Genomic DNA, 14,883 nt, shown 5'->3' with positions numbered 1-14,883 from the left:
AAATGTAGTCTGCGATGGGCCGCGATGCGTGCTTATGGCTGAGGATCAAGGCAAGAGAAGATGGGGGTGCGGAGGTTTCCTAGAAGAGGGCTCCAACTTGCGTATACGGACGCATTTCAAGTGGCCTAGGATGTATTTGATAAGAAATAGCCATAGAAAGCGCAGAACCCGAAAAGAGATCTAAAACACGAGTCCCTTCCGGACTGCTGGACGCCACCCCCCGGGTAATTTACTCTCGTCCATCTTTACTGAAGTCTCGGATTTCTCAGGAAACGCATGCTGCTTTTGCACATCTCGACGCGGGGTGGCACTGCAAACCTTTCCGATGAACTAGTCGCGGGGCTGGGCGAGAAGGCAGATCCGAAGTTCCCTGTTTCTTGTGCGTCTTTGATTAAGGCGTGGCGGCCATACTCAACTTTTGGAGAGGCTTTTTCCCTGCTCCCATTCCACATAGTGCTGTATATATAGTTTGCGTATATAATTGAGCCCCATATCTGTCCAAGGATGAATCTGATCAGAGGATGAATGACTCCAGTTCTTCCTGTCATTTCAACCGTTCGCATTATCTGGTGCAGTTACTTCAACGAGCAGCCCCAATCTCACCCTACCCTGGTTATGAGGAGCTTTTATTCCTAACTCCAGGCTGGAGACCAAAAAACCCCCCAAAACCGGTTTCATTACCTAACTAGGTAACATCATCAGTGCAAGAACCGTCTGCAAAAAAACAACCAAGCTCAGAGAGCATCGAGGACTCCACAGTTCAACCCTGAGTTACAGGTATTCTCGTTTATTGGATATTGGTATTTACGGAGGATAAATCATTCCCCATGCTTGGCTATTACTATACAGGTGGTCCTCGGTTAATGATTACTCCTTCAAGCAACCATTTGGACTTGCAATGGCACTGAACAAGTGGCACTTACAACCAGTCCTCAAAGTTCTGGCCATCTAGTGCCCCTGTGGTCATGTGATCGTTATCTGGGCACTTGGCAACCAGCCCGGATTTCTGACCAGTGCAGTATCTCGTGGTCACATGATTGTGATTTGTGACCTTCCCTACTGGTTTTCCAGAAGCAAAGTCAATGGGGAAGCCAGCAGGAAGTTGGAAGTCACAGTCATGTGAGGTGATTCACTTACCGATGGTAACTGGGGAATGCCAGAACTGCTGTCTCTAAGCAATGCAGTCATGTGACATTGCACTTTACAACTGCATCGCTTAGCAATGGAAATTCTGGTCCCATTACCATTGTTAAGCAAGGACTATCTGTACCTCTGTTTATCAAAAATGAATCAGAAATGATCTCAAAGGTGGACCAAGAAGTTGCCCAAGCAGGATGCGGGGGGAGCAATAGGTACATCAAGGATGCATTGCTGGCAAGGAGGGAAGGGTTCACATCTAAGTCTGAAGAATCCCACTCAGAGATGCAATAAAACTAAGCTTCCAAGGAAATGAGTAGAGGAATGTTAATTTGTGTTGTTATCCTATGTCAGTTTGCTACAGTTCAAAATAACTGTTTTATGTTTGGAGTTGGTACTGATATGTGATTCTTTGAAAGATTAAAGAGCAGTTGTGATTCTAAAAAACAATTTCAGTATAGTCTAATAATAATAATTACAGGTGAAATTACAGGTGAAATTAAGGTAGAGACCAAAGGAAATGGATTGCGTGGAGAGATTTTCTAAGTTACTGGAAAGGGAAGAAGTTTGGAGGAGAAAGGAAGGATAACTGAAGGAAAAAGTAATAGAGGAGTAAAGGGAAGAAAAGAGAGAATTGTGTGATGGAATAGCTGAAAATAGCAAGTGAATTGAGAGGCTACACCTGAAGAGTCAAGGAGCGGCAGGATGTATTTGCACACACACAAGAACCAAGAAGAGTATGAATGAATAAGGACAAAGGGGAAATCCCTATTGGATGGTGGGGAAGAGATGGTCTTAGGATCATCTAGTTTTTTCCATAAAGAAACTTGAAGGTAAATGTATCAGGTATACTTGGATTCTTGACTTGTCAGTTGCTTGACAACTTTCTTTGGTCAGACTAGTACAGAAAGAAAGCCGACACTCATTCCTTCTTGCTCTCCCAAAACAGAGAATCCATTTAGCTTGAGATGTAAAATTGGGCTGAAATCCAGATTGAGAAGGATCCAAAATTACCTTAATACAGGAATGCTTGGAACTCAACAAGCAGTGCAGAGGGGACCATTTTTTATCCTGCAAAGTGTATCATCGCATCCTCATCCTCATCCTTTTTGAGAGTCAGCTGGGTTCAGAAAAACTGCCAGGCCGATACAATAACAGAAGAAAGTTTCTACTGCTCCTGCTGAGACTGGTGTCCAAAGCATTTCTCATTAATTTCAGTGTGAGTTTGCTCTGCCTGTGTCACTGTTAGCCTGTTCATCACATCTGAATTCCATTTTCTCTAAGATTATGAGAAAAGCACGTAATAAGTCCCAACTACCCTGTAAATAATCACATATCAAATCTTATGCCAGGCTTTTCCAAGGGCTGCCCAAGATTCCCAGTGTTTTGGTTTGTTTTAAAATCATAGATTTCTGAACAGATGTCAGATTGCAATTTAAATACAAAATCCACACTCTGTCTCTAAACAAAGTGCTTCACATTTTTTTAATGCTGAATGAGGATTTTTATTTATTTATTTATTTATTAAATTGGATTTGGTAAGGCCGTCCAACTCTGGGCAGCATACAACCAGTCCAATGCATATATTAAAAACACAACTAATAACTGCATGACTGTCTAGGCCAAAATAACACTCCCTAACCCTGCTCCACAGCCACCCTAACCCCAGGCCCGGGGCCAGAACCAGGTCTAGAGAGATTTCCAGAACCAAGGAGAGTGGGACCTGTGTGTATCTCTGGGGGATGCTGTTCCAGAGGGCAGGGGCTACAACAAAGAAGGCATGCTTCCTCAGTCCCATGAGATGACACATTTAAGTGATGGGACTTGGAGCAGACTGACTCTGCCTGAACACGTATATTGCAAGTTCATTGTTGCTGTGGTTACTTAGCGTCTATTTAGAGCAATTGAAGCACAGGCTCACTGGCAGCCAAGCTTTAAATGTCAGCCATAGGCCTTCTAGCGCACAACTAACAATTTAAGCAACAGGTAAGCACACATTTTTCCTTTAAAATAGAAGCTTTGATGAATATGTCATCTAGAGAGGTGATATTTGCCTAAAAATACATTTTGTATGCAAAATGGAACTTAATTTGCAAGCAGAAGCCAGCAAAGATCACATTGGTAACAGGCTATCAAGTGAATTGGAAAAACTATTTCAAAGAAATTTTGCTCCCATCTTTTAATATTCCTGCAGCATTTCGAGAATTGGGGTGGGTGAGGTATAAAATATAAATCTCATGTTTTTAAAAAATGCCAATAAGAGCTGGTTCTTTTTTATTTGAAATCAAGCTGACCACAAGCTTCTCCAACTTGTTTGTCTGGTGGGCCCATCTGAAATTTGGAGTATGGTTTACTCAATCAATCCCATTGCTTAGGTCCGCATGGCACACTGAACCATAAACAAAGTACATGGGCTGAGTGTGCATAACACACTTGCTAAAATTTGATTGGCTAATTTGCAATTAATAATGTGAACACAACCACTGGGTCATCCAAAACTAAAATAGCCATTACTTGGAATTATAGAAACCGGTACTTTTACCCAAAGTTATAACCCCATTTCTTGAACTCAAAATTGTGGTTGTTTTGAATCTGGAAAAAGTTTAAAGAGCTGGTAAAATCACAAATGGACGAAACCACTTTTAGCTATGTGTTGTGCACACCTCTGTGTGATTAGGTGTACTGTATTGTGCAAATTCAGAAAACTGGTTGAATTAAACATATTATAAGAACATAATAATGGAGTCAAGAATGTTGGCCTAATTACTACATACTGCAGGGACGCGGTGGCGCTGCGGGTTAAACCGCTGAGCTGTCGATCGGAAGGTCGGCAGTTCGAAACCCCGCGGCGGGGTGAGCTCCCGTTGCTCGTCCCAGCTTCTGCACACCAAGCAGTTCGAAAACATGCAAATGTGAGTAGATTAATTGGTACCGCTTCGGCGGGAAGGTAACGGCGTTCCGTGAGTCATGCTGGCCACATGACCCGGAAGTGTCCTATGGACAACGCCGGCTCCAAGGCTTTGAAACGGAGATGAGCACCGCCCCCTAGAGTCGGACACGACTGGACTTTACGTCAAGGGAAACCTTTACCTTTACCTTACTACATACTGTGAAATACTTGGTTATTTGGAGAATAAACTACAATCTTAATTGGACAAAAAAGGGGAAAGTGCTCAAGAAAGATACATTTTTAATTTCTGTGCCGTTCTGTCAAAATTGTAGCAGTGATATTAAAGCCATCAACCCAAGATTAACTGAGAAAAAGCAGTCCCCAGATTGAATGACACAGGCCATATTTTCATGAAGGCCCATAATAAACAATGCTTATGTCCTCCAAAACTGGTCCTTAGGTATTACACGTTTCTATCAAAACAGTAAGTTCTGGGCATTCAGTAAAACTGCTAACCTGCCTCCTCTTCTTTCCAGCAAACCTGCTTTCAGAACTTACAAGAAACTAAGCAGCAGCCTTGTGCAGCAAGGAATCACTCTGGAAAAAAGCATGAAGAAACTATAGAGCGGTGGAACTAAGCGCTAAAAGCAGAAGACAACAAATACTTAACAGCTAATTTTGTTGTGTCAAAATCTGTCCTGCTTTCTTACCAGTTATTTTGCATAAACAAGAAAATATAGATCCTCTTCCATTAACATGAATGTTTCCCAGTTTTATTTTAGGAAGACAATGACTGACACAGCCATATGAATTGCTTCCAACTGATATTGCTTGTCAGACTATGTCGGCTTAACCAAAATTTATCCTGGGTTAAGAGTTTATTGGGCACATTTTATAGCATATTCAACTATGTGTGTTGTAGTGGGGTAGAACTTTGAATGTAATTGTTGGGAAGTGGGGAAGATCCTTTACTATGAGCTATGAAGTTGGTTTGTCATATGATTTATCACATTGTGTGAATCCAGCTTTGGTGTAGTAAACAAGCTACAGCTTAGTAGAAAATGAAAGAGACCACAGACAGATATTATACATTACACAAAGCCACTTGATTTTTGATTTACCATGATGAAATAAGATAGAACAAAACAGACATCGTTTTAGGCTATAGATCATTTGAAAATAATTTTTGTTACATTCACCAGTGTACCAATGAGGATGACTAGATGATGTTTTCTGATTTGAAATGTGGTATTTGGTGGAATTTTTATGTTGTAAACTTAAGTTTCCTTCTTATTAATACTATTAATCAGAGAGCTTTGATTCTTATCGTTAGAGTAACTATTTCCAGTCCAGACTGCAAGGAGGGAAGAATGACAAGCTAGAAAAGGAGGGCAAAAAAAAAAAAAATTGGCTAACAAGTCATAATTACTTTGCCCTTCAACTCTTCTGGCTTATTTGATAAATGGTTAAAAACAACCATGCATGAATTTACTATTGCTTTAAGCTCTGAAATATTTTTACAAGGGAAAGACTGTAATATCATAATATAAATTTTATCATCATCCTTAATCAAGAGAACTATTGCATTATTTTACACATTTGTCTCTCTTGATCTTTTAGTTGCTCCTTACATTTAGCATCAAGTGCACTAGAAATCCAAATTAAATAAGCTAAGATTTTTGCTGGATGAAAAATTGAAAAGGGAGGGCTGGCTCTAGACATTTTGGCACCCTAGGCAAAGTCATATTGTGGCGCCCCCTATGGTTTGGCTCATCTTCCAAATTTGTTAGGAATTTCAAAAAGGCACCCTTTTGTGTTTTTTTTCCTTCAAATTTTTGACCTTTATACTTACGATTTTCAGCCCTGGATAATTGTTTTCTTTTCTTGAACATTTTCACCTTATTTACACAGTAAATAATTTTAATTACATCAGCACCAATTGTGGTCATATGGCAACAATTTTGCAAAATTATACTGTATTTAACAAGCCACTTGATTTTGTGGACGTGTGGCTCAGTGTGTGCTGTTGCTGCTTTTTGCTTTTTTGTTGTGTTTTTTGGAAACCTTTTCAATTTTGGAGGTCCCTAAAATTTGGCACCCCTAGGCTAGTGCCTACTTGGCCTTAGCCTAGAGCTGGCCCTGCCCAAAGTTGCCAAGCTATATTTTTTATTCTTTCCAACTCTGAACAGCAGAATGAAATTATATAAAAGGGCTGGAGACTTTGTCAGCAGGATTAACTCTGAAAGCAGAAGGGACCAAATTTGCTGTGTGCATTTTTATGTATATGCATGGAGGAACTGGCAAAATGAAGACTGAGTCTGGTAACAGGCCAGACTAGTCCAGGAGAAATAAACGAAACAAAGCAACACCCCCTCCCCAGCGCATGACCTGAAATGCATGCAGCACACCCTCTGCCTCTCGGTGCAGGGGTACCAATGCAACAGAGTAGAAACACACACACGGGCAACACATTTGTACCCACTCAGATCAGATGCAGATGCACAGAGACAATACATATGCCCATGCCCCTATCAGTCCCTGGTGAGAAAGTGCAGAAAGGTATCTGAAACATGTCACTTCATTATGTAGAAGAAAATGCAGGTGTCCCCAATGACCAACCCTGGTAAGCAGGTTGGAAAGAATTCAAGAAGTTATGCTCCGCATGCTTTCCCTACTTTATGTGCTCCAAAGGGAACGTAATGGGAAGCTAGCATAACAACTTTAATTTAAATCAAGGTTAGTCTTTGATCTGGTCCTTCCCATTTCTGGGAGTGTGACCTCCAGCATGCTACTCCAAACCCACACTGATTTTTTTAAATATGCTAATGGCTCAGTAAGTTAATAAAAAAGACACTGATATTCAAGTGAAGAATTTGTTGTATATTTATTATTCACAGTTAATGACTATCTACCAAATGCTGCTGCATTAACGGATTACGTACATAGGCCTGTTTTTATTTAAACACTGATTTAATATATATATACACACAAGACATTATGTCTGCAAGGCTGCATGATATACACCAATTCCAAAATAAGAAAAACAATCAAATGGTCCGAATGTAGAATGCCATAGATTCCTTTTCCAATAATTTTAAAAAAGAAGAAAGTAGGGGGGGAGAGAGACAGCTAGCAAGAAAAACGTGAGAAATTAATATGCTACAGGGTAGCTTTCTTTTTTCACCTGCTGAGAGAAATGGAAATATAAGGCAGAGTCCATCTCAAGAATAACACCTGTAACACTTAGTATAAAAAGGCACCCACCAACAAAGTGTTTTTCTCCCCATGGGCAGAACAGCACATCTCTGCAAGGGAAGGTCTCTGTGGTAGCTTTGGGGTCTGTTACTAAGGTGGAAGTTCCAGGCATGCGGCTCAGCAAAAGGAAATAAGGTAACTGGTTGGCACTGGAGCCCTGCAGGTTGCTCTCCCTTGTCTTAAAGTCTAAGTCCATTCATAGTATTACACATGGCACCTATGAGTTTCATCAGGATAAAAAGTTGAACACAATCTCCCGGGATTTGAGAGTAAAACTTGACTCCTGCAGCTACAGTAATACTGGTGTAGAAAAATGGGGAGCTGCTGGAAGGCAATTCCCTCTTGCGAATGAGTCTCGGATTGCAACTGTGAGTCAGCCAACTTGGGAGAGGGCTGGACTGCTCACCCCCAAGCACTGGGGTCAAGCATTCCCTAGAAGTAAGCACTATTTCTTGAGACCTTTTTACTGTCTTTGGGAAAAATAATTTGGTATTTCATTCTAAGCTTTGTAAAATATGCCTTTTCTTTCAAACTGGGGCAATTTACTCTCTCTTGCTCAAGACCCCCTGGGCTGTGGGTCTTGGAACATTTTATGCCTTTTCCCCAACTAGTATGAAAAATATCAGAGGCTTATACATATTTTAAAGCTCCACCTGGTATATGGCGATCTTTTCATGTAATAAAGTTACATTCCTCTCATTCAATCCCTTAAATATTTACATAAAAACAGGAATAAACTGAAAAATGTGAACTGTCCTTTTAAAAATAGGAAATGAGGGAAAGGCACTAATTAAAAAACAAGGAACTTGCTTAACCACAGAGTTAAAAAAAATTAAAAGCTGTCCTGCTTAATGAAAACATGATCTGGTTGCAATACAGATTTTCTCAGAAAAGCCCTACAACCTATTTACCATCTTCCCCTCTGCTCAAAAGCTGCACAAGTTTCAGACTGAAAAGCAGTGAGGAACAAAATTAAGACCTTATCTTAGTCTTCAGCAAAACACTGAAGGTAGAAGCAGGACTGCCGTGTGCGTGTGTGTGGGTTTAAAAAAACGGCTAAGGTTTTTGGCTCCTCTCTCAGTCCCTTCATGAAGACCGTTTGCATGAATAGCAGATACCAACAGAGCTTCCTCTCTTCCTTTCATGGCATAGCATGGACTTCATATAGCAATAACACTTCATACACTGATGCACTGGTGCACTGGTGTTGGGGAGACAAGGGACCAATGAACAAAAGGGGCCACCCCAGAAATAACCAAAGAAATCTGTTAATATCCATTTTAATTTAAAGATAAGTTTGGGTGCGTAAATTGGACCCTTCTCCTGTCCCCTCCCCACAAAGTTCCATTCTGAGTGAAAAAAAGTGTTCCCCCTCAGGCAGAGAGGGGACTCGATTTTATGGCCTGATGACTGGAGATCACTGGCTGCTGTTAGATTCTGAATGCGGAGTTTACTGTTTTTCCCGTTTCCTTAAATAATCTTTAGCAATCTGCTCTAGATGTTCCGGTTCACTGGGGTTACGTAGTTGCGTGGAAACATGCCTGTTTGTCCATGGCAGGCTCCTTTCCACCAGTTGGGGTCAGAATTGTCAAGGACCTGGATAAAGTCTCCACGGCGGAAGCCGAGCTCTCCCTCCTCCTGAGGGTCAAAATCAAAAAGAGCCTGTACGTATGAGGGTTGCTGCAGAGTAAAGAGAAGAACGGTGAGTTATTTGGTGAGGCCTCCAAATCGCCCATTTTTCTTTCTGCGGCATGAACTATAGTCTACCTAGAGTCATTACGTCTAAAGCTCTTGATGCTAAGCGATGACTACAGATAATGCCCTGATTTGTTTGTTGCGAGTTAATTCATTCAGAAATATAAACCGCAGCAAGTCTTACTTATATACCATGCTTACTCTGTGATACACAAAATGCTGAGCCTGAATTTTATTACCAACTATGGCTATTAAAAAGTCTCACAATAAAAAAGTGGGCCACATTTTTGAATTCTCATGGTTGTGTCCATAATACAAAATAAACCTACAAACATTGGCTAGTGAAGTGTTACAATAATTCTGTATCATCTTACTGCACATATGTGACTTTGATATGCATCAGGCTGCTTTAAAGACAAAAGCTATTCAAATGAACCCATTTTTAAAAACAAATCTTCATAAGTAAAATTTTAATGGCAACAGGAGGATTCATGTAATCCAGAGGTGAGAAAGCTATGGCTTTCCAGATGTTGCTGAATGGCAACTCCTTGCATCACTTACCATTGACTATGATGCCTGTAGCAACTAGATAATGTAATTCAGAAACTGGAGGGCCCCAGATTTGCTACTCTAACATACACTCAGGCTGTCAAAATGAAATTCAGTCCTGGTGCATCTTCATGGGCTACCTCTTCCTCTATTTCCTTCCTTCTTTTCTAGCTTGATGAGGAACTTTGTTCGTGAATTCAGAGACAGTACAGCAAAATGTTATTTGCGGTTTTACTCTAGCAGACAAGACTGTTTCATTTGAGAGATTAAGTCTTTTCCCACACGTAGTTCATCTAACTAACTCTGGAACCAGATGGGTTAACTATGTAGAAGTCACAAATATCTCTTCTTTTGGGGGCAAATGGTTGCCAAGCAACTTCAGTTATCTTTGATGAAAACAGTTACCTGGATCCATTTTGATCCAGTTCCCCAGAAGCTGGATGGCAGAAATGTAACCCTGTTTTTTGTTTTAACTTTCTCCTACAGCTGTATCTCTCCAAGGTCTCTGGTATCCTTCTGAACAGACTGCCTGGGGGAGAAGCACTGCACTTCAGAAGAGCCAGTCCTATCTGGATGGCTAATTTCAAAGACTGGTGGTAGAAAACAACTGCTTGGCCACATATACCACTAACAGGCCAGAACGTCACAGGGTTCAATGTTTTCCACGAAACTTGTGAGGGAGATGCCAATTCGTAACTCCACCTCTGCCTCTGATCAGCTTCAGGTGAGCCAGCAGGAATGCTCAACTAACGCCTGCAGTCAATAATGGCCTGGAGAGATCCAATCCATTCAAGTTCAGTCTAGCTATGCCAGTAAGAAAGGATTCTTTGAACAAGTGGTTCATCTGACCAAAAGATGGTGTTCCAACTATTCTTGCATTTCACCTAAATAACCCGACTCAAGATTTAAGACGGTGGCTGACAGAGCACTGTTATCATTTGAGGCCCAAATGGCATACAGTGCCATCTGCCTCTTCACATTGGCAAACCCAGCTGTGGACCTCTTGGGCAAAGGCAGTCTGACAACAAATACCCATATACTAATAACCTTGAGATCAAAGTAACGTAAAACATAGTATGTAAGTTTGCCTTTGAAGCCTTTCAGAAGCTATGCACATAGTGTAATAAGTAGATTGGAGTGATTCTGCCTCATCACCATATTGGTCAACTTCTAGCCAATCCAAGTGCTGTTCCGATAAAAGTCTTAAATAATTAGGGATCTGGCTACATGACTGCCTCCTATCATGCTGAACTTGTTGACGCTTTGTGTTTATTTTCAGCAGCTCTGAGGTTTAGAAAACAGTGAACTATGACATTATCATTTTGCAGGTAGTCCTCATTTAACATCCACTCGTTCAGCAACCATTTGAAGTTAACATGGCACCGAAAGAGGGGGACTTATGATGGGTCGTGCAAGCCCCAGGCAACCACTGTCTGGAATCCCGGGGGGTGGGGGGGACACTGCCAAGGTGGCCATTATTCCACATGGCTGGATAGGTGGCATCGGGAAAGACCGGACACCTCTCCTGCCAAGTTGCCGCCTTCCTCCAGCCTCCACCGGCAGCAATCAGCTGGCTGTCAAAGCCCTCTATCCCAAGGGCCCCACTTGCCTGGATGTCGTCACCGTCGCCATCGCCACCTCGTTGCAGTGCCCCAGCCTCTTCACCCTCCGATTCTCCCAGCACAGGGTCAGAAAGGAGGGCAGAATCCAAGCCGCCGCCTCCCTGCAGTCTCCTCCTCTGCGCTGCTGCGCCTCTAGGAGCCAACCCGGCTCCGCTAGTCAGCTGAGAGAAAAACAGCTGACCCGCGGTGCCGCTGAGCTCCCCCAGCCACCCTCTTAGAAAGCCCTCCTCCACCAACATTGTCAGGCTATCTTCTTGGCACCTGGCACAGACTTTTTAAAAACTGCCCAGGCATTTGAGCACATTGAGCTGCATCCTCTGCTAACATCACCAGAAATAGGTCATGCAAGGAAATTTCCTGTCTGCCTTTCCATACTGCAGCTTCATGTATGTCTCAAAAAGTTATCAGCTATTTCAGAAAGAGAATGTTCTGTTATACTTTTTAATTGTGTGATATGTAGAAATCCTTGAAGGCTTGTCTTAAAGGATGGGTTATAGATTTTTTTATCAAGAACAGAGTAGCTTCTAACAGAATTTGTCCTAATGAGTCACCAAGATTGCATTTATCCTTCACAGAACCCCCCTCCCACTAAACAAAGACATTCATAAGGTTATTATTAAAGAATAAAAGGTGTTATGATTAGGAAAACTCCAGAGATTTTCATACCTGAGGCACTTGTTCAATGTCTCTGAGGAATATCTGTTGATTCCTGGAGACAGAGGTTGATCTGTGATAGTCTACCAGCTCATTCAGAGAATTGAACTTTACCACCCAGAGGAAATACTTGCCAGCACCGTCTCGAAGCACCTTGAAGTGCTGTACGTCATTTCCGAATCTAAGAAGAAGGGGAAGAACATTCCAGAGGTGCTCACTGCTTTAACTTTTATGCCAGGCAAGATATATTCTTTTCTACAGCTTCTTGCACATGTACAGAGTTAACAGGGTTAATCTAAACCAAGTGATATGCACGTTGGGGTTTTGAGGATTCTAAACATTAGGTGGCAGTACAAGCTAGCAGTCAATGTGACAAGTCAAGGAAATAAATGCATATAAATTGTGTGAAATGAAAGCTCCATTAATTTTTGCAAGTCTTGAAATTCTCATTTCTATCACGCATTTATTACTGTTTATAAACAAGCTGAATACCAATACTTAAAGTTAAATCCAAGAACTAGTCCAGTCTGGTTGGCCTGGGTCCTTTTTTTATTTGTATCTCTATGTTGTTCTTTTTTATTTCTAAGCCACCCAGATTCGCTAAGCAATCAGGCAACCTCTATATGTGGATAAACAAACAAAAGCACCATCAGGCTACTAAGCCTGGATATTAAAGGAAGGCCTCTCATACTACTAGGCAGCTTTACCTAGGAGTTTTAAAAGATTGTATGGCACAAGATGGACACAGCAAAGTACTTTATTATTCTGTTAGGCCACAAGACTGGGAGAAATAAACATTTTCTGAATACCTCTTTTGGTAGTGAATGCGCCTGAATTGGAAACAGCTACGCAGCTGTGGATGGCCTTCCAAAAACTTCCTATGTATGTGACCAAGCATCACTTTGGATTGGAAGGCAAAAGGTGCTCTGAAACCTCTGGGGGCACAAACACAGCACTCATCTGCAACTTTTTAAAGCAACACATTTTCCTGGGATTGCAGGGCTGCCCACTATATAATGCACTGGAGTTTAGGGAGTTGCTGACAGTACTAAGTTCATCCCCAGTGGGCTGAGAAACACCGTTTTTGCCTTCATAACCTCTAATGTGCTAGTACCTGAAGAGAACTGTGAACCACAAAAGTTCAGAATTGCAGCAACTTAGACACTCCTGACTATGAAAGCCTAATGCAGCCATCCCTGCATAGGAAGAGATTTTTAAGACTCACTTTCTTTCCCTGTTCTAGCCAATGCTATTTTGATAACAGAACTCTCAAAGATTGCAGCCAGGCTATCATATTATATATCATATCATATCATATCTCTCAATCATGTATCATATCAATCAAAAAGTAATACTTACTTGACTGAGAGGGAAAAGTCACCAGGAGCACTCTCACTCTCCCTGATGAGGAAGGCACCATCATGTCTCTGTTTACCCAACATCTCCTCAGCCCTTGCTCGAGGTATCTTCCCAAAAAACCACCTGTGCAAACAGAGAACTGGAAATTAAGTCCAATTCAAATTCCATGGAAAGAGCAGGTTTGGACAGGCTTGTACTTGAGCAGCAATCTGACAAATAACACCAGCTAAATTGTTTCTGGAATGGGCATACAGGCAACAACTGTTTAACTACTTCCATTAGCCTGAGAAATTTTGGGAATGGTTGAGCAGCACATGCTACCATATCGGGAATTCATGATAAGCATCTCCTGGGTGGGGAAGATGGGCGGTGGTAGAAATATGACAGACAAACAAACAAACAAACAAGCTAGTATCCTTAAGAATTCGGAGGTAATATGGCATGCAAACAAGACCTTAAAATTTTAAAGAAAATCCTTAGCTACATTTTAAAAGTTAAGAAAAAAGGAATTATAAGAATACAAAAGATTCTTGCCGAGTTACTACATAATACTTGGTATTAATAAATGTTCTCAATTCTCCAACAAACTGTATCTACCAGTTTTGTTACTTTTATCATTTCCAGTTTTCATCTGTTCTGTCACTAGTAAAGAGGGATTTCCCAGAATGAAACCAGTGTATTTTAACTGCAGCACTGATATTAATGATTAACAGATTACCATAACAGCTCCCCACAAAGTTATAAAATAATTGGTAAGCACTTTGCTTCAAATAATTGATAGTAATTATACTCCATTGACAACCAATGTGAATGTACTGCTAAACAGTAAGCTAACAGTCTGTGGAATGTGGAGGGCTACTATACAACTTCATATTCACTTTTAGACACAACCAAATCATGGTTTCCTGGTGACTAAGCAGAGGCCGTATGAGGAATATAAGGCAGCCAAATTCCAGGGAGTGAGCTTAGAGAACAAGCACACAAGAAAAGCTAACAGGAGTTTGTCAGGGAAACTGACCAGAAAGGAGTCCCTAATATATCTTTCCTCTAAGATAAGAATATATAGTTGGCTATACCTGAGGGTCTGAGAAGGGACAAAGAACTGGCTGTACTATAAAAAGAAAAAGTGAAGATTAATAGACAGGAGCCTGCAGTTGCAAACTGCAATATTTGTAGCACAATTGTGTTCCTGCCTGACAACTAGACATACACTTACAGCAAATGAAAGCTTGAGACAGTCCTTTAAAAAAAAATCAAATAACTGGACCAACAAGTGGTCAAACTACAGCTGATGAGAAAGGACAAGGTTTTATCAGTTCAAGGAAAGAACGCACTACAGCAAGAACTTATAGTGAAGCAACTCCCCATACATAACACAGCTGAACAAAGGGGCAGTATTCTCAGGAGTTCTGCAACTTCCAAAGTACTCTCTATCCTGCTTCTGTCAATACTCTCTCTATCCTGCTTCTTCAAAGTCCAACTTTTGATTCCATAGAGTCTCACAGGAACACAATTGCTGGCATGATTCTGATCTGTGTAGGTTCAGGCATATCATGGCAACTGAACATCTTTCCAAGGCCTTCATGGCTACTCTACCAAATACTAGTCTGCAGTGTATTTCTTGACTGCTTGTTCTTTTACTGTTGATGGTTGATCTAAAAGACAGAAGCTATCTACCACTTCAATATCTTCACTGTCAATTCTAAGGCTGTTTGCCGTACC

General features: G+C 41.2%; 1 protein-coding gene and 1 long non-coding RNA gene across 5 annotated transcripts in view; one reads left to right on the top strand and one right to left on the bottom strand.

Annotated features, from left to right (window-relative positions):
* Positions 1-24: 24 nt before the first annotated feature.
* LOC134490227 (uncharacterized) lies at positions 25-4,782 on the top strand. Of its 2 annotated transcripts, none has more exons than XR_010067192.1 (2): positions 25-224; positions 4,564-4,782. It is a non-coding gene; the product is annotated as an uncharacterized LOC134490227 (long non-coding RNA). The 2 variants fall into 2 exon arrangements; XR_010067191.1 differs by lacking the exon at positions 25-224 and adding an exon at positions 957-1,124.
* A 2,104-nt stretch (positions 4,783-6,886) lies between these two features.
* GRB2 (growth factor receptor bound protein 2) overlaps positions 6,887-14,883 on the bottom strand; it is a 61,688-nt gene continuing 53,691 nt past the window's right edge. For 2 of the 3 annotated variants that reach the window (XM_063293129.1, XM_063293130.1), the window contains exons 4-7: positions 13,162-13,284; positions 11,815-11,983; positions 11,136-11,309; positions 6,887-8,962 (exon numbers count right to left, since the gene is read on the bottom strand). In XM_063293129.1, the coding sequence (XP_063149199.1) occupies positions 8,777-8,962; positions 11,136-11,309; positions 11,815-11,983; positions 13,162-13,284 (652 nt within the window). In that variant the 3' untranslated portion in view covers positions 6,887-8,776. The remainder of the gene's footprint in view (positions 8,963-11,135; positions 11,310-11,814; positions 11,984-13,161; positions 13,285-14,883) is intronic. The other variant, XM_063293131.1, reaches the window with a different exon arrangement.

This window comes from Candoia aspera, chromosome 2 (assembly GCF_035149785.1).
Source record: "Candoia aspera isolate rCanAsp1 chromosome 2, rCanAsp1.hap2, whole genome shotgun sequence".
Taxonomy (NCBI): domain Eukaryota; kingdom Metazoa; phylum Chordata; class Lepidosauria; order Squamata; family Boidae; genus Candoia; species Candoia aspera.
The sequence above is the reverse complement of the archived record's forward strand: the minus strand, read 5'-3'. Positions and strand labels throughout refer to the sequence as shown.